The sequence below is a fragment of the Anopheles gambiae genome, chromosome 2 (assembly GCF_943734735.2).
Source record: "Anopheles gambiae chromosome 2, idAnoGambNW_F1_1, whole genome shotgun sequence".
NCBI classification, from domain to species: Eukaryota; Metazoa; Arthropoda; class Insecta; order Diptera; family Culicidae; genus Anopheles; species Anopheles gambiae.
In genome coordinates, this window is record NC_064601.1 from 5,184,876 (window position 1) to 5,202,304 (window position 17,429).

Below are 17,429 nucleotides of genomic sequence, written 5' to 3' on the forward strand. Positions count from 1 at the left end.
ACTTTGGTTATGTACAACAAGTTATTATATTTACCTATATTCTAGAGAAGTTGTTGTTGTGGTTTTTCGTGTTTGCACTATGCACGGTGTTACGCTGGAAAAGCCTTTGCCGTTGTTTTATTTTGTTTTGTGTGTAAGAACAGCGTGAAATGAAACATTTGTTGATCTAACTATCTAACCTTTACTACCCCCGTGGGGGGGGGAGGTGTGGGAGAGTAACGGAAATCGGAAATATTACTCAACGATTAATGCTGCTTTTCATTCAACCGTACGTCCGGGATGCGTTTGAAACTTCTTGGCGAATCTTGGTGTGTTGCCACTTGCTGTGACGCGTATATCATTTATAATAATATTATTATTATAATTGTTGTTGTTGTTGTTGCTATCGCTAAATGCCTATCACTACATTACTATGCTTATACTATTAACTTTATACTCATGACGGTCAACAATGCTTGGCAAAGGGAATAAATGAAAACAGAAACATATAGTGAAACACAGATATAAGTCAATCGAATCGTTTACGGTTCAGTTGTTTTTCACCTAGTAGATAGATACATTAGATATTATTATTATTACTATTATTATTATTATTATTGTTATCCCGCAAAACGTTCCAGATGGAATATACGTTCTCCCCTAATGTTTAGTGCCCACGACTCACGATGATGCTGATGATAACACAAACAAACGCAAACGTTTGGTTGGGGTCTACGGTTCTAGATTAGATATTGCAATTAAAAAAGACACAAACCAAAACAGCAACGTAAAATTAACGGCAACAAATGCGCTGTTCTCGTCTATGTACCCCAATTTGAAATGGTGGGGTGTGGAGGACATTATCAATGTGTGTTTGTTTTGTTTCTTTTGTTTCAAAATTAAGCGGACACAATACAATAAAATCTAATTAAATTGCACATTAAACTGTCCTAAAGCTAGTATAGTGCGCCCGAGCGCGCTCTCACTCACTCACTCACTCTCCCGCTCTCTTTGCTCGTATCGGTGAATCTTATAGGAAAAAAGAAGGAAAGCAATCATAAGCATAAGATCGAATCGACGAATAAGGAATAGAAGAAGAAAATCAAACATCAACAAGAGTTCTTCTTCGCTCTGCTTCCTTCACACACTCGTCACTCACAAAGTAAGCGGTGCGTGCTAGTGTAACTGTTCCCCATACCAACGCGGTGGCGGCAACTGTCTTATCTACTTGTGTAGTGAAAAAAAGAAAGAAACACGTAATAGTGAACCGTTCCTGCATCTTATGCCAATTGGATACGAGTAAAATACTTGATTTGTGTGTGAGTGTGTGTGTGAAATGAATATGCACTTAGCCGTTATCTTCTACTATCTCTTAATAGTAACACACACACACACGCACATACCCCTTCACATACCTAGGTACGTACTAATAAATCAAATTGCGAAAGGCTTCGTAGCGTCATTACATACATATTATAGACAAAATGCATTACCTGTGTTGCAATGTGTTTGCTAACGGTGTGTGTGAGGAAGGGGAAGGATAAATGAAAATGGTTAACCGAAAACTGTTGCGCTTCTTTAACGCGCCTTAAAAACGAGACCTATTTACAATTAGTTTTCCACGAGCCGGGTCGACTCGACGACTTTGAACGAACAACAAAAAGAAAGAAAAACAGCCAGCTTCTTCTTCACTTCTAGTCGTACAACGACAACTTGTACACTGCTTACAGCAGCAGCTTACGCTTGTTGTTCTGCTGCTGAATCTGCTGGGATGCGTTAAGCTTCCGCGCGTCACTAGCATCACCTCCGGTCGAGTCGGCACTGACAACGGTCGGTTCGGCCCGAACGCTACCGAGCAGATCGATACCGCCATTGTTGAGGCCAGCCTTCGAGAACGTATCGAGAGACATCTCGTACAGTCCACCATCCTGCTGCTGCTGCTGCTGCTTGCCGACCAAATCGAACAGATCGCGATCCACAATGACCTCACTGTTGAGGTCGTACTTGGCCGCCATCATCATGCCGGTGGTGTGTTCTTCGGCCGCATCGCGGATGCTTTTCTGCAGCGATGCCTGGAACTCGCGCACCTTCTGCTCGAACAGCTCGTTGTTGCCGTTGCCGTTGCTGCTGCTGCTGTCCGGCGACATGGATCCGGCCGCTTCCTGCTTGATGCGTATCTTGCTGCCCCCGTTCCACACGTCGTCATCGACGTCGTAGTCGATCAGCGTCGTGGTCGTCGGTAGCAGCAGCTTGGAGCGCTTGGCCGACAGCGGCTCACCACCGCCCGACCGCCCTCCGTCCAGCTCGCTGAAGTAGTCGTGCTCGTTGGCGATCAGCGCGTTGGCGTTGAACGATGACATGATCTCGTCAAAGTTCAGCTCCTCCTCGGCGGTGGCGGCAGCGTGCGATTGTTCCTTCGTGTCGAATAGCAGTGCACGGCGGCTCTGCTGCACCACCTGCAGCTTGTCGTTGGCCGGGTCCTGCATCAGCTCGGACATTTCGATCGAGTCCTGTATGTTCTGCTGGGTGGCCGTGTTGCCCAGCTTCAGGTTCGGCACGGCAACCAGCGCCATGCTGATCAGCAGCACCATCAGGCAGGTGGCCGGTTGGGTCGTTTTGCTCGTGCCCTTGGTCAGCAGCGACTGGATGCGCTTCATCTGGCTAACGAGGTCGTGATTTTGACTCTGCAGAATCTTGATTCGTTTCACCAGATTCTGGTTCTCTTCGGTGCATTGTTTCACTCTGTAAAGGGAAGGAAAGCGAGTTAGTTACGGCAAACTCCCTGCCACACGCCCTACTACACATACCTTTCCTCCAGCCCGTCGACGTACTCCTTCTTGCGCTTGCGCGAATCTTGGGCGGAAATTTTGTTCCGAATCTTCCGCCGGATGCGCTTCAGCTCGCGCTCCTCGTGCTTGGTGAGCGGGTAGCTGGTCGGCAGCGAGATGCCTTCCTTCGCCAGCAGCCGCTTCTCCTCCGCCGTCAGCATCAGCTTCTGGTACGTGCCGTTCTGGTTGCGGCCCTTGCCAATCTCCTCCATGTCGACGTCATCGTCGTCCCCATCGTCACCGTCCGGCTCGACGTCCGAGTCGCTGATGATGCTGCTGTGATGCTTCTGCTGCTGTCGCTCGACCTCCGCCAGCACCGCGCTGCTCTGCTGCATAATGTCCTCGAACACGTAGCTTTCCGAGTCGGAGGACGAGCTGGGGCCGCCCGCATCGGACAGCACGCCATCGTCCAGCAGCAGCTGATCCTTGCTCAGCACCACGTTCTTCTGTATTAGCCCTTGCTTCGACTGCTGCAGCATGTTAGCCGCCGCCAGCTTGATGTTGGCCGACGATCTGCCCTTCATGTTGGTCGAGTTGACGATCTTGATCGTGCGCAGGTCCTGAATCGTCACCGGCACCAGTATCTGCCGCCCGTTCTGCTGCGTCTGCTGCTGCATGCGTATGATTTTGCGCACACCGGGCACGGTGGTGGTGGTGGTGGTGGTGGTGGTGGCCGCGCTGCTGTGACCATTCGTGCCACTGCTCGACGTGGTCAGGACTACGTTCTTGGGAATGATCGTGCTGCCGCCGGTGCCGCCGACGCCCGCCTTTAGCGTCGAGTTTTTGAGCTGCAGGGTAACTTTTTTGTTAGTGCCGGTCGTACCGGCCGTCGTCAGCCCGTTGGCAACTGCCACCGTTTGTCCGTTCTTCATCGTGGCCATGCGGATAATCTTCAGCTCCTTGCCGTTGCTGCCGACCAGCTGCTGGGGGACCGTCGACGCACTAATGCCATTGGTCGATGCGATCAGTCGCTTCGTGCCGTTGGCGATCAGTGATTTCATGCCCGTTCCCGGCTGCTGGTACACGGTGGTGGTGGCCGTTTTGTTTGCCGACGTTTTCAGCACGGTTGGCGCTCCGTTAGTGACGATCGCTGTTTTGGTGCCTATCAGCTTTTCAGCAGAGCGAACGGGCACAGCAGTTGTCGCAGTGGTTTGCGCCGTACGCTGGGTGGCCGCCATCGGTTGCGCTAGAACCGCCGGCTGCTGTCGTGGTACAACCGGCTGAACCTGCTGAACGGTGACTGGGGGCTGCTGAGCTGTTGCTGTCGGGGTGGTCGGGACGGACGGCTCTTGCTTTACCGATATCGTGAAGCGGGGCGGCGAGTTCTGTCCACCCCGTTCGCTGATGGACGGACCGGGCGAGGACATACCCGGACTGAGGGCTTCATATTCCGTGTTCGGGTCACTGTGAAAGAGGATCAGATATCAGTGGATTGTTTTATGGTTGTTGCTTAGCACCGCACCACGCCTGCTGCGTGAAAGGCAAAAAACAGGTTCGTTTCGTACACCTTATCGCAAAGAAGGTGTTCTCTTATCAATGTTTCATCAAACGGTTACAATCCCCTCCGCTTCTATACGCTATCAGCAGTTGCTACTCACAGCCGTGCTTCAAATGCCCCTATTTTTGCGTTCCCTTACATCGGTAGAACATTGAAGGACACCGATGGGACCTATATTTATCAGAATGATTTCTAATTTTGACACATTTTCGGTACGCCGATACATGAATTTTGATGTGAAACGAGAGAGTGAAAGAGAGAGCTGTAGCAGTAACATAGTCAACTCCTCTCACCGTGTCGCGTTGACCTGAATATTAGGACCGCGCCGGTGCATTGCGGGACAATCGGAGCATCTGGTTTGCGCTGCTGCGTGCGTAGAATTGAAGCGCAGAGGAATTCTTGTACTTTGCGTTTGTGTGTGGTCAGCAGCACACTGGCACACGGAGGAGAGCATTAATTAGTATTAGCTTAACAGATTTGTCCCAGCGGTACAATACAGCAGCTCGCCTGTCTGCCTTGGTCTGGTAAAATAGTTTGCACTATGGCGAACTACGCACACACCAACCAACAACATACGGTGGGGTAGTCATCTTGTAGATTATTTTTAATACCTCATACCATTGCATACATCTGCTTGCAGTCGGCTGGCAGACAATTGCACCCAAGCACCCAGTGACAAATGGGCTAAGCGAAGAAGCGATCGTGCAAGTGTACGATCGTTTAAATGAGGGGCTCTATTTACCACAATGAACCATATTATGGTGAGATGAACCCGGCATGCCGTTCAGCCCGCGTTTTAAGCAGCTCAAACCAACATAGAATAGGTCGTCAGCGATCATTGAGAACGGGTTCTTTCAGCATCTTGAGCACTGCTGCTGTTTTATACATTTTTATCTTGTTGCTCTTGTGGTACCGGATCGAAAGTGTTCGCCACGCCACGTGTTGTCGTGTGGAGAGTTACTTTCAACTGCGCTCCACTGGTGTAGCAACAGAGACCCACCAGAGTGTCGTGTGGTGAAACAACCTTTCACTTTGTTGGCCGACCGGCTTTGATTGAATGTGGCAAATGTGGTGCATGCCGACTAAACCCAACTCTTGACATTATGCACACTTACAGGTCGAGATGGTCGCTGGACAGTCCGCTGTCGGAAGCGGCCGACGAGATGTGCTCCGGTTCGATGGGACTGCCGGGATCGAGCACGTTCAGCATGCTAAAGTCGACGTTCATCAGCTCGGGCTTGTCCTGCATCCGGACGCCGTACCCTTCGTCAAAGTACCCGTCCAGCGAGGCGCTGCTGCTTCCGCCGTCCGTGGTGCTCGGGAATCCGTGGAACTCTTGATCGGTTGAGGCGTGGGATGATAGTGGGGACGTGACCTGCTGCTCCCCGAGGTACGTGTCCGCCGTGTAGCTGTAGTTGAGCTGCCGCATAAAGTCGTCCAGCTCGTCCGCCCCGCCGGTATGGGTGGCCGGCGGCTCGCTGAACAGCATCGTGTCGTCCATCTTCAGCAAGCTGTTCATGAAGTCCTCCTCCGGCCATTCATCCTGCTGCAAAAAAGAACCAAACAAAGCACATCAGTCATGGGGGGCTGTTGTTAGGGGACGTGTACGTGTGTTGTGGTGCCGGCACGGAAGCCCTGTCCGTGTCGCGGCATTACAGAACTATTTTTCCACAACGGAGCAGTGTGGAGTGGTGCTGCGGTTCACCGTTACGCAAATCCACCCCAGAAGCCCTTCAGTTTTTGGTGCAAGGCAAAGTCGTTTGGTGTTAAAAATATATATTAAATTAAACATTACCTCACGGAGCTGATGGCATCCCGGGCAATACCTTTGACATGCAATGACGTCAAGGTGTGTTTGGAGTATTATTTCATACATTACGCAAATATGCTAGCAACGAATGCGCGTGGTGCACAAATTAAGCACGTGTCTATTTGGACACGTTTTTTCTCGGATTTAATCGAGCCCAAAAAAATGTTGTTCTCAGCTCTCTAACAAACACGAAATGTCGAGGCCATCGGCCATGGGTGCCTGCTAACTGGTTTGCATTTGGACGGTTTTACTGCACCCAAATATCCAGATATCGCAACAGGACCAGGCCAGGCACTTCCTTTCCGTTCAGCTATCATAATCTCTCTATCAATCCACCCTTTTTTTGCTGTCCAAACAACGAAAAGTAGTCTGTAAAAATGTGCCGCCGGTTTTAAAAAAATGCATTCATGTAACAACTTTCACCGGAGACTCGTAAGCTCGTACAGGCTTTAAAATTGAAAGAGAGCGGCATCCGCACCAGCATCAAGCCTATGCGCGACGCAGTGCGTTCGTGTGAGCAAAAGGTAACAAACAAAGACAGTGCAAAAATGAAATTCAAACGTCTCAAGGGGGGAAGGAAAAAAACGCGCATCAGTTCCATTCTCCACATGGGTTACGCAAAATCCGTTCAAGCAACACATTCGCTATCCTGCTACTACGCTGTGTCAGAGACACACCGAGACGCAGCGAAAGGACACGTTTAATGGCTCTTTGAACTTTCGGACACATTGAGCGAGTCAGTCTTTTTAAGCTGGCGAAAGGAACCGGTTTTTTGAGGGAAAAAGAGTACCGGACAGGAAAATAAGAACCAAATAAGAGCACGTGACCGGTATTTTGGGGTAATTTAACAGAGGCTGTCGAAAGCGTGTGCTACAGTTTCGTGGTAATTGGCAATTTGATTAAGTTAACACATGGATGAATTATCAGAGGCTTGATATTGAAAAAAAAGTCCAATTTATTCATTGAAACCGTACCGAAAGTTCGATAAGATGGGAAAGCTTTTGAGGTCACCATGCATGGCTTGCTTGGACCATTCTGTACGCATGAAAGTTTTGAATAATTGATACTAACTAAACTACACTAAAATGCAATAATGTCTCTTAAAAACATGCTTACAACTCAATCCCAACCACTCCCCGCCATGCTGCACGAACAAAATCTGGCAAATGGCAGTCAATGAACGAGCTGAGCATACATAACACGACTACACAAATGGGCGTAAAAGAATTCAAAAAACCGTTACCACAGCATGGCTGCGGCGGCATCGCCTCCACCGACGATGATGCTAAGACGAGAACCGAAAAGAAAGGCTTCTAATGGGTGTGGTGGTTTCGGGGGAGTGGGGAGTACGCCACGATTGTACCGTTGGGTCGTTGCTCACACTCCCCTCACCATCTCCCTTCACCCTCCATCCCATTTGAGGCATCAGCAATACATCAGCATTCATTTTTGGACCGATCCAAAAGCCATGACGACGACTTCAATTCCGCGGGGAGAAAGCATAGCATGCTCCGCGATCGATACACACGGGCGTTATTTGCACACCCTGTCTATGTACACACACACACACAGACGCACGAACACATACCGTAGCCCAAATGAGGTCAACAACAGCAACGAACGATGCGGCGGACGAGGTAAAGAACGTACGCCACGCCACCGGTCGGACATAATAATGTCATGCGTCAGGGACAAATCGTAGGCTCCCAAGGCACCTTACTCTGCTGGCACCTTCTTTGTCCATTCTGGTGGAAAAGATTGATCAGCTCAGCCAAAGCGCCATCACATCGTCATTGAAAGAGAGGCGTCGTCGTATCGAAACGCCGGTCTTTCCAGCGGGATTGCGTCATCTCTTATCACACCGTTTTGGAGCTAGAAATGGAAGAACCGGCCCCGGCACCAGCACCAGTTCGACCGGCAAATTGGAAATTGTCCTTCGCAACGCCTAGGCACTATACCTATTAGCGGTGCTACCACCAATACACACAGAGACACGAAAGCCCTTCTCCAGCGCGATACGGCCGCGGTACGTCAGCAGTAAAGCTCGCGCGCTGCCAGGGAAACCAGTTTGCTCACTCCCCACAGCTCACAGTTGCTTACGTTGACTATTTTGTGCTCGGGGCACAGTGGCAAACGCAAATGACCGAGCGACCGAGCGAGCACGTGTTTTTTCGCTTTGGATTCTGCTGCTCTCTTGCCTAGGAGGCGGCTCGTGGGAGGGCGACGGTTCGCAAAGGGCACACCCCGGGGGAGACCGCGCGCGGTGTCTATAGCGCGGGAGATGAGAGCGAGCACTTTGCGGTTTTGCGCAAGCATCTCGTGGGCCGCCGCTCTCACCAACACCAATGGAGACAGAGAGAGTTGGATTCACCGCGGTAGCCTTCGCCTGTGTTTGTCGACGTGGTACCTTCCCATTCGGGGTTGCTTTGACGGATGCTAAATGCACTACCTTTGTACAGTCAGTCGTCCGGTGGAGGCGTTTTTTTCTCTCTAATGCCGGCTTTATGCCGGTAGAAACACACACAGGGTGGATTGGGAGGAAAAAACAGTGCAGCAAAGGTGGCAACAACACACGTACAGGAAGTCTCGGGAAGGTTCTATCCATGGGGTAGTTGCTCACACACAAACAAAAAACACTTGCACACGCATCCATATGGTTGCGCTGACTAACGCAGCTTATGGAAAAGTTGCCTCGGTTAGCATTAACGAAGAAACCTGGGGACAAACAAAAAAACAAAGTGACACGACAAAACATTGTTTGCAATTCTGTTTGCCTGTTGGGGCTGCACAAAATGGTTGAAGTGAAGGTGAAATGCTCGCCTTCGATGCATAGCCAAACCTAAACACCCTCCACCTTATCTCGTCTGAGTGCACGTATGCTTGTGCCGAACGAGTCTGATAAGAACCGGCTGCAGAACTGGTGTGTGTGTGTGTGTTAAGCAGAAGAAGAAGAAGGAATAGAAACACTGACCTTCTATTGAAGTTTCTAATTTCTAATGAAAAATTTGATTAAACCATTGTACTAATCTAACCATAAACGCGTAGCAACTGTTAAGCCTCAAAACATCCAACGACAAAACAAGGGATTTTTACCTACACACCTGGTCTTAGAGGGTCTCAAAAACAGGAAGCAAAATGGCTCTATTTGTACATCTGTACATACACTTTTCCGCAAACGTAAGCGACATATTAAACGTATATATTAATGTGCAGACTATTTTCCTTTCTCTCCTACTTCTTTACCTCCTACAGGCCTCTTTTGCGCACTGCCTTCTTCTTCGCCCATCGAAAGCACCAAACCCAAGATAGAAAGTGGACTGGGAAAAACAACAAGCTGCAAACAATAAGAAGGAAACTATACGACGAAAAACAAAACAAAAAATAAGATACGTACGCCGAAGAGAAAATTGTTTATATCACCCTCCATCATGATCTCCACCGGGTTGACTGGCTGTCGATTTTTCCACGGGAAGGCGCGGCGTTTGGTTTCGTGGCTGCGTTTTCCAGTTGATCAACGTAGCCACCGACGAACACACTTCGTCGTTTCGCCCGATGAAATATTAATCAATTGCGCGAGCAACGATCAGCGCCGGGGCGGCTCACTTTGCTCTACTACTCCCCGGGAGAGGCGTTACGCGTGCGTTACCGTGCGCGGTGGATGCCTCCGTGGCACTTATTGCCTGCTTGTCGCTTGATGCTCCTCCACACACTATCTGCTTGTGCCACGAGCTATAACACTATTTGCCGCATGCACTAGCGCACCGCGCCTCTAGCCACCGAGGCCAATGGCCGTTTCGTTCCCCCGGCTCGTAACTGCAGGGGTAGCACAGTAACGAACTTCCCGAAGAGAGTACAGGGCTTTTCGGCCGCTTGTTTCCGGTCGAATGGTTTTTGGATTTCTATGTCAGCTGCTTCCTCGCGTCTCTTACGCGCTGCTACTACTGATAGGCATGTTAACACTTCACCCCGAAATATTGCTGCTGTCTTTAAGCGCTTTTTTCTCAAGAAACAACACACACTCGGGCGTTCTCCGAAAGCCTTCACTATCAAAAACTCGGCACTCTCTAATCTTGACACTTCACATGCGGCCGTGCTCTAGGCAATGTCACTCCTCTCGCTCGAGATGTTTAAGAGCCGTCCGTCGCCTTCCCCGACGGACTTACAAAGATGGACGTGGAATAATAATTGATTTTTCATCTGGCTTTTCGAGACTTGCAGCGGTGGCAGCCTCCTCCAGATGCGCTCCAAAGTAACGAGGGCCCATTATTTCACTCCACCAACGCTCAACTCCCCGCGATGATTTAACCACATTTTTGAAAACTTGGCAATAATATTTTCACCCCAACAGCACAGACACACACAGCACGCTCACTGTTCACCCTTTTTCTTTTTCATGGCACACCAAGCATCGTGTTGCAGTGGGGCGGCGATCGCTCAAACTGTAGCAACGTTTGCATAACCTTTCTGAGCATCTTCAGAGCGGTTTGTTACACTTATCCACAATATTATATACAACCGTGCGCGATAAGTGCTTTACTCCGAAGATCTAATCCCCGGCCCCGTATCACAAAACTATCGAGAACCCTTCGCGAAGGTCACATAGACGGGCGCGCGCCACACATGCCACATAGGCCGTTTTTCATGGTCGTAGCAGGCGAATGGAGCAGACAAGGCACTGCACTGTACAGCGCGAAACCACTTTACGTGGCAGGTTTGGCTTCACGCTTTTACAAGCAAAAAAAGGATGCCACAAAAGCTTAATTCAGGGCTCGTTTTTTTCTTAAACAACCAGAAAGGGTTTTTGTTTCTATTGCAGCAAGACGATCACAGACACTGCTCCTCTGACTCGCAGGGCGCCCTTGCGACCCGTACCGAAACACACGAAACCGGCGGCAGTGAGAGCTCTTCGATCCCTGCGACGGTACCACGCGAAGTCTCAACCGGTACTAAGAGGTTTCCGCGGATGCGCGAACCAAAATCGTGCACGCTCCGCCGGTCAATTATTGAAGTGAAAGAGCGTAAACGAGTGTGTGAGAGAGAGAGAGGGAGACAGAGAACGAGAAAGGTGGTGGCGCACCGTTTTATGAGCCATTAGGCGCACCTGACCCAACATACACACACCCCAGCCGACTCTACACCCCGGAACTACCCTCTAGAAGCTGTCTGCCTGTACCCGTGCGTTTGTGATGCCTCGCGCTATGCTCTCTCCCTTTGCTGTCCCTCTCTCTCTCTCTCCATGTTGGCTTTCTCTCGCAGTCGGCGTTTGGGCACAGATTGAGGTGAACGCGCGTTGCTGAGGTGGGATTTCTTCTGTATTTCGCTCTTTCGGGGGTGATCTTTTCCTTCCCTCTTCGGCGCCGATCGCCGTTACGAATTTTGCGAAAACCAATCTACACACCGGCATCCAGTAGCAGCTTACTTACACTACCTTCTTGGTATGCTCTAGCGCGCGCGTGTCTGTGTGTGAATATTTCCTCTCTATTAGTCGACCCTTTGCCCGTCGCTCGGCTTCGTATCACTGGGCGCGCGCGCTCATGGCATTAAAAATCCATCGTAATGTAATTAACTGACCCCTACGGGAGTACCCCGGCACCGGTGCCCGAAAGACTGTCGCTGTGCCTGTTGCATGTTGCAGGCAGCGGCTGGCTAATAGGACTAGACATTGGCCAGGACTAAAATGTCCCCAGCTCAGCCCAGCTCCTCTAAAGGGGGTTTGTGAGACAAATGGCTCTTAGCATCTTCTCAGCACATGCACTAAAAATTCGAACTTTGCATCCGACACAATCGGACCTTCGGAGCGCTCTAGGACTAATCTTTTCTATTCAGAACCTGCCACCTGCCTACCCATGCAGGCCATGCCCCTTGGCACAGTGCGCCGCTTCCTGTGCGCTGGCAATAGCGCTTAGCGATAGGGGGCTGTTGAGGAAAACCGGAGGCGCGATAATTATTATCAGCAGGAAAGAAGGGAACTCTAAGTTGCGATTGCTCTGCTTCCCTCTCCCTTAAAACAGTCATATCTTGCCCGAGTGTAAGAGTCTTAGAAGAGCATATGGAAAGATTTGTACGAATTCTGCAAACGTGTGATTGATTCACAACAAAATTTGGATTTTGTTATGTTTAAAGTACGCGCGTTCGGAACTCATAATCGCTGATCGAGTCCGTGTGTGGTAATCCATCCGACACTCACGCGTACAGTACCGTGAAAAGTAACGCTTTCGAAACGACACACGATTTAAACCGAGGGGGGTAAACATTGGATAAGAGAGATTTTATCGCCCACTAGCAGTAGTAGTACCCTGGGTGTACTGTAATTTATCACGTCGTACACAGTAGGGCTTCAGATTACCCACCCCTGTTCAAGGGCGCTTGTTTTCATTACAAAACGTATTTAGCTTACGGAGAAACACCTCCAATGGGCCTTTAGTACCCTTTTTCGTTCATCATCAAGCAGCGACATTGTTGTAGTACAGCGACGATCACTGATAGTTCGAGAAGTGTGCCCCGCGCCAGAGTACAATTGGCCGCATTTTATTGCTCACCGTCGCCTCCGTATCTTACGAACGGGTACGAACCGGTCATCCCCGTACTTCGATAAGATACGTCGCAATATAGCCGCCAACACTTGCGTGCGAAGGGAGTAAGGGCGGACGAGGAAGAAGCTTATTGATAGGGAATGCACCAGAGCACAGCATATCGCAAAAATGTATTTTGAACCAAGCAAGCCATGATACATGATGAAACAATTCATTCATTTAACGCACGGCCATTTTGGAATACTTACATAGTGAGACATCCTGAAGGATCGATGAATATAGGCGGCACCGATGTACATATGAAGATATCTAATTTACATTTTGATGTTAATAAAATACACAAGGTTGTCAACCTCACACCGTCGACACGCTTGCTCCAAAGAGCGGAAGAATCACAAACACACAAAAACTTGTTCTAAAGCGCGTTCAAGATGATCCTGTGACGCAACCACCAGCTTCAACGGCGATCAACAAGAAACTGTTGGGGAGATCGGAAATTCTGACCAGGTTCTTCAACTCCGTCCACAACAACACGGAGGTCCCAAACCGACACTGCTCTATCTTTGCTTTCATCGTTCTCGCATCCCCAAAAACACAACAAAAGCCCAAACCTTTAGACCGAATGTCCAAGAAAAGGTGAAGGAAAAGAAATCAAAGCCCAAATGGGATAGAAGCTACCCACCATATAGCGCAATAATGACAAGAAAGCAGGCGTCTTAGTAGGCGCGTTTTTCCGTTGTACGCGTCTTTCCTCCCTGGAACGTATCACAAGCCGCCACACACACACACACATCGAGAAGCTTACGTTTGAATCTCGAAAAAAAAAATGTGCGTCATTTCTTCCCGTTTCCATGGCAAACCGTTTCAAACCCCAATCTTGTTGGCGAAAGGAGAAAGAACAAGGGGAAGAAATAGGGCCTCTGCCTCTGCCGTGGTCACTCACCTGTAGCTTTGGAAAAGGAGGAAGCAAAACGCAACAAGTGAAATGAAAATAAGGAAAAAAAAGAACCGTGTAAAGGTGTAAAAAAGAGAACACACTCATAAAAGAAAGGCGAAACCGGGGAAAGAGAGGGAAGCAAGGCGGCACGAAGAGCATGAGCTATGTTGCTAGAATTAATCAACGCATAAGGTAAAAAGAAGGAATCCCGTGTGTGTATAAAAAATGGTTCTGGAAGATGGAGATGAAGGGTGAAAGAACAACACAAACACATCCGCGAAGCGAAACGAAGCCTGACCGTTTGCGCTTGTGTGTGTGTGTGTGTGTGTGTGTGTGTGTGTGTGTGTGTGTGTGTGTGTGTGTGTGTGTGTGTGTGTGTGTGTGTGTGTGTGTGTGTGTGTATGATATGTTGAGTTTGTTGGCAAAAATTTAACCAAGCCTTTCATAATGCTCTTTTGCTTATTTGTGCCCTTAAATGCGCGTCTTTCTCCCGGCGAGATGGAGGGGGATGAGTTTGTGTTTTGTTGTGCCTTTTTTCTCCACTGTTTGCTTGTTTCATTCCATTTCGCACTCTCGGCTACTTATTTTCATCCAAGCAAGCTCATTTTCTGTCCTTTTCTTTTCCACTTTTCCATCGTTCGTCAGCCAACCGTTTCGGTGCATTTTCATTGCGGTTGTTCTTCCGCTTGTTTTCATCATTTTTTTCAGCACAAATCCGCATCGTACAAAGTACAGAGGATGGTGAAAATTCGGTTTTATTTCATTCCAACAGCGCCAACAGTTGGGGAAAGCATTTATTTTTCTTTCCTCTTTTTTCCATTCACTTTTTTCTTGCGAGGGGGTTTTCTCTGCCGTGTAGTGAGAGGAGGACGATGCGTCTTTTTCTTAATGCCATCCCAGCGCGATCACTTCTTGTCAGTTGCATCACTATATTCACGATCGAAATTGGGATAGGTAGGTCAATTAAAATGGATGATAATAGTTAACGTGAAAACCGGTTTTTTTTATTACTATTCGCTTCCTTTACCACCTTTACCCGCCCTAAGGATAAAGGACCTTCTCCCCTTCGTTAATCAGCGCACCTTAAGCTCCAGGGCTGGTGGGAAGCAACAGAATTAACATTCCTAGACCGGTTTTTGGAAGATTTTATGATCGATCGATCGTGATCCCTTCCTGTCCATCCTTTTACTGGAAAGTTTCACAAAGTTCGGAGTTTTCAAACTGTTCATGGAAAGAGAATTGACCTTCATTACATAAGGCAGCAAGCAAGCCAGCAAGCAAGCAATGATAACCGCGCAGCCACGCTTAATCTTGTTGCCGGCTTCTTCTTTCACTATGCCCCTGTTATCAACCTGGTATGCCCCGTTTGCTATTTAGAATTTGAATCTCGTCATCCACTCCACTCCATCCTGCCGCCGGCTTGCTAGCAGCGTTTTTTGTGCATGGCGAATCGAAAAATAAGTGAATGAAAAGTCGACAGTAGGATGAAGTAGAAATTGTAGAAATCCTTGAACTTGATCGATGTTTTGAATAAGGTGCATTGCATCGTACAGCACGCCAAACCACCGCTCGGCACACTCAACCTGCGGCTCCCGCTACGTTGTTGCATCGTATTGATAAGTGATAAGGTCGGTTTCAATATGTTGCATGCGCGGCCGCTGTTGATAATTCTAAGATTATCCTCCCATACTGGGTACATCCTCCCTCTTCCCCTCCCAGGGTACTGGACAATCAAACCATTGGGAAAATGGTTTTATGAAATGCGCAGCAAAATTTTCGTCCAAATTAGCCCAACATACTGCGCAAACAAAGTCGGAATCAGTCAGTGTGTGTGTGATGAAATGGCGTTGTAGAAATTTCATCCCAAATGTCCGGACGAAAAGGTGTACCAGGGTCATCGAACCGTTATCTGAGGGTGGGGGGAATTTTAAATTGTTTGTGTAAAGCTAGAACGTATTCCCGACACGTGTGGCGACAGGGGGGGTTTTTATGAATCTATGGAGAAAGGAGGAGACAACCTGAGGTGAGGTGAGAACGTGCGAAAAGGTACGCCAAACATTGGCCATTCATTTTGTACCAGTCGCGCTCGTTGGCCCACATTACACGTTATTGCTAGTAGCGTTAATTGAGCGACTGATTTATAAGGGTGCTTTTAATGGTTTCAGCCACCAAAGAGAGCAGCTACATTTTGGTTCCAAATGTAACTGTCTATCGGGCTAATGTGCTGGTTCTGCATACGATTCATTAAGGATGGGAGCAAGTAAGTTATTAATCCTTGCAATTGAGCTCATTATTCATGTACAATACAGCAGAGCAGCACAACTAACGCTCAACTGCATATAAAAACCACCACAATTCTTCCAAACCTCGAAAAGCTTCGAAACGGGTGGATTATGCGGGCTACTCGCATGTGCAATGCGGGATTTTCTGATGAGCTCAATCCCCTCCAGAGCTATCTATCGCTCTCGCTCACCACTGCTCTCTCTCTCTCTCTCTCACTACCTGTGTGACCTAAAAGTGAATTGAGAGTATTAGAGTAGTCCCCCTACCCCTTCCTTTCTTCGCATGGCCTGCTGGTGGTGGTGGTTGATGCCAATCGACGCCCAGCTGCAGCCCAACTGTCTGATGCAATCAACAGCAAGCTTGGCTAAAAAAGCCATCTCAATGTTAGCCGCCACGTCAGTAAATGCACTGCAGACGCATTCGAGCAATTGGTTTGCACGCACTGTGCCACACCACACACACACAGCATTTCATGCCATTCCATATGCTGGCGATGCTTATCAACGGACGCTACCATATTGGTTGCACCTACGTACACAACTAGAGCTATACAGAGTGGCGAAGAACGGAATTCCCGTCACTGTCATGCTTATAATACTCACCATGTAATCGTTATCTTCTGCGAGGCTCATTCTGTTTGCCGCAGTTTCATTGGCTTCCGGCACCGTTGCTCCCGTTGATGTGCTGTGGAATTTAGGGTAGTTGTGTCTCGAACTGCTTGCTTCGATGATGTTGCTTCACCCGCTTTCGCTTTATGCTGCCACAAAGAAACTTGCCACTCGCCGTTGCGATGCACAATTTGTGCAACTTTTCTCTCTGCTTTTTAAAGGCCTTTCTTGCACGTTAGCACACCGATCGGCACGGATTTCACACCACTCCAACACCAGAGAATGCACTTCCTTTGCACCACACGTCAATGGACAACACACTTTTTTCCAGAAAAAAATAATAAAATGATGCAACTCTTATTCACCCTTTCTAGACGGCATTAGCAGCAGCGGGTCAGCAGATATCAATCCCCAACTCCCGAATACACCGATTATGCCGATGAGTAAGCGGGTCCCGCACACACTGCTGCTGCTCCCCTTTGTGCGTCACACACTGTAGTGTACCGGGGAAGCGGCGGCTGCGACAAATGCGTCGTGATTGGCCGACTTTCTTAACCGCGACCTACACGCAACAGGGATGGCGATGTGCTCGAAGCTTGATCCTGGGCGGGCACAGGCAGAGGATACCGCACTTTGCCTACGGGCTACCGAAGCGCGGAAACGTTAGTGTGTATATGTTTGTAAACACTAGTGCCACTACCTGGGTCCAGGATGCAGCAGTACCACACAAAGCGATAATAACTCGCCGTTGTTTTTCACACCCAAAATTCCACAAACAGAAACGGGGGCCGGATTTCTATTATGCTCAAGTTCGAGACGGGTCTGACAGCTGCCCGCAATCGGCACACTTCCAACGTGTTTGATTTCTGTCAAATGCGTTATGCGGCTTCGCTGACAGAGACGCGCATTTGAAAAAACCGTTAGACGTTTCTATCGGTTTGGTGTATTGGAGC

General features: G+C 48.8%; 1 protein-coding gene across 3 annotated transcripts; it reads right to left on the reverse strand.

Annotated features, from left to right (window-relative positions):
- Positions 1 to 2: 2 nt before the first annotated feature.
- On the reverse strand, positions 3 to 17,323 carry LOC1281711 (uncharacterized). 3 transcript variants are annotated; one of them, XM_321663.5, is made up of 5 exons: positions 17,177 to 17,323; positions 16,471 to 16,796; positions 5,421 to 5,851; positions 2,787 to 4,211; positions 3 to 2,721 (listed from the first exon to the last, which is right to left on the reverse strand). In XM_321663.5, exons 2-5 carry the CDS (start codon positions 16,498 to 16,500, stop codon positions 1,704 to 1,706), a joined length of 2,904 nt encoding a protein of 967 aa, XP_321663.5. In that variant the 5' UTR covers positions 16,501 to 16,796; positions 17,177 to 17,323; the 3' UTR covers positions 3 to 1,703. The 3 variants fall into 3 exon arrangements, with proteins under 3 accessions (XP_321663.5, XP_061500634.1, XP_003435846.2); XM_061644650.1 differs by lacking the exons at positions 16,471 to 16,796; positions 17,177 to 17,323 and adding an exon at positions 12,897 to 13,167; XM_003435798.2 differs by lacking the exons at positions 16,471 to 16,796; positions 17,177 to 17,323 and adding an exon at positions 9,510 to 12,503.
- Between the last annotated feature and the right edge of the window lie 106 nt (positions 17,324 to 17,429).

Excerpts from the sequence above, each read along its gene's own strand:
- LOC1281711 (XM_061644650.1), bottom strand. The coding sequence starts at position 12,947 with ATGTACATCGGTGCCGCCTATATTCATCGATCCTTCAGGATGTCTCAC. Across the intron at positions 5,852-12,896 it reads CCTTCAGGATGTCTCACTAT|CAGGATGAATGGCCGGAGGA; the intron begins GTAAGTATTCCA and ends TCTTTTTTGCAG. Across the intron at positions 2,722-2,786 it reads GTCGACGGGCTGGAGGAAAG|AGTGAAACAATGCACCGAAG; the intron begins GTATGTGTAGTA and ends TTCCCTTTACAG.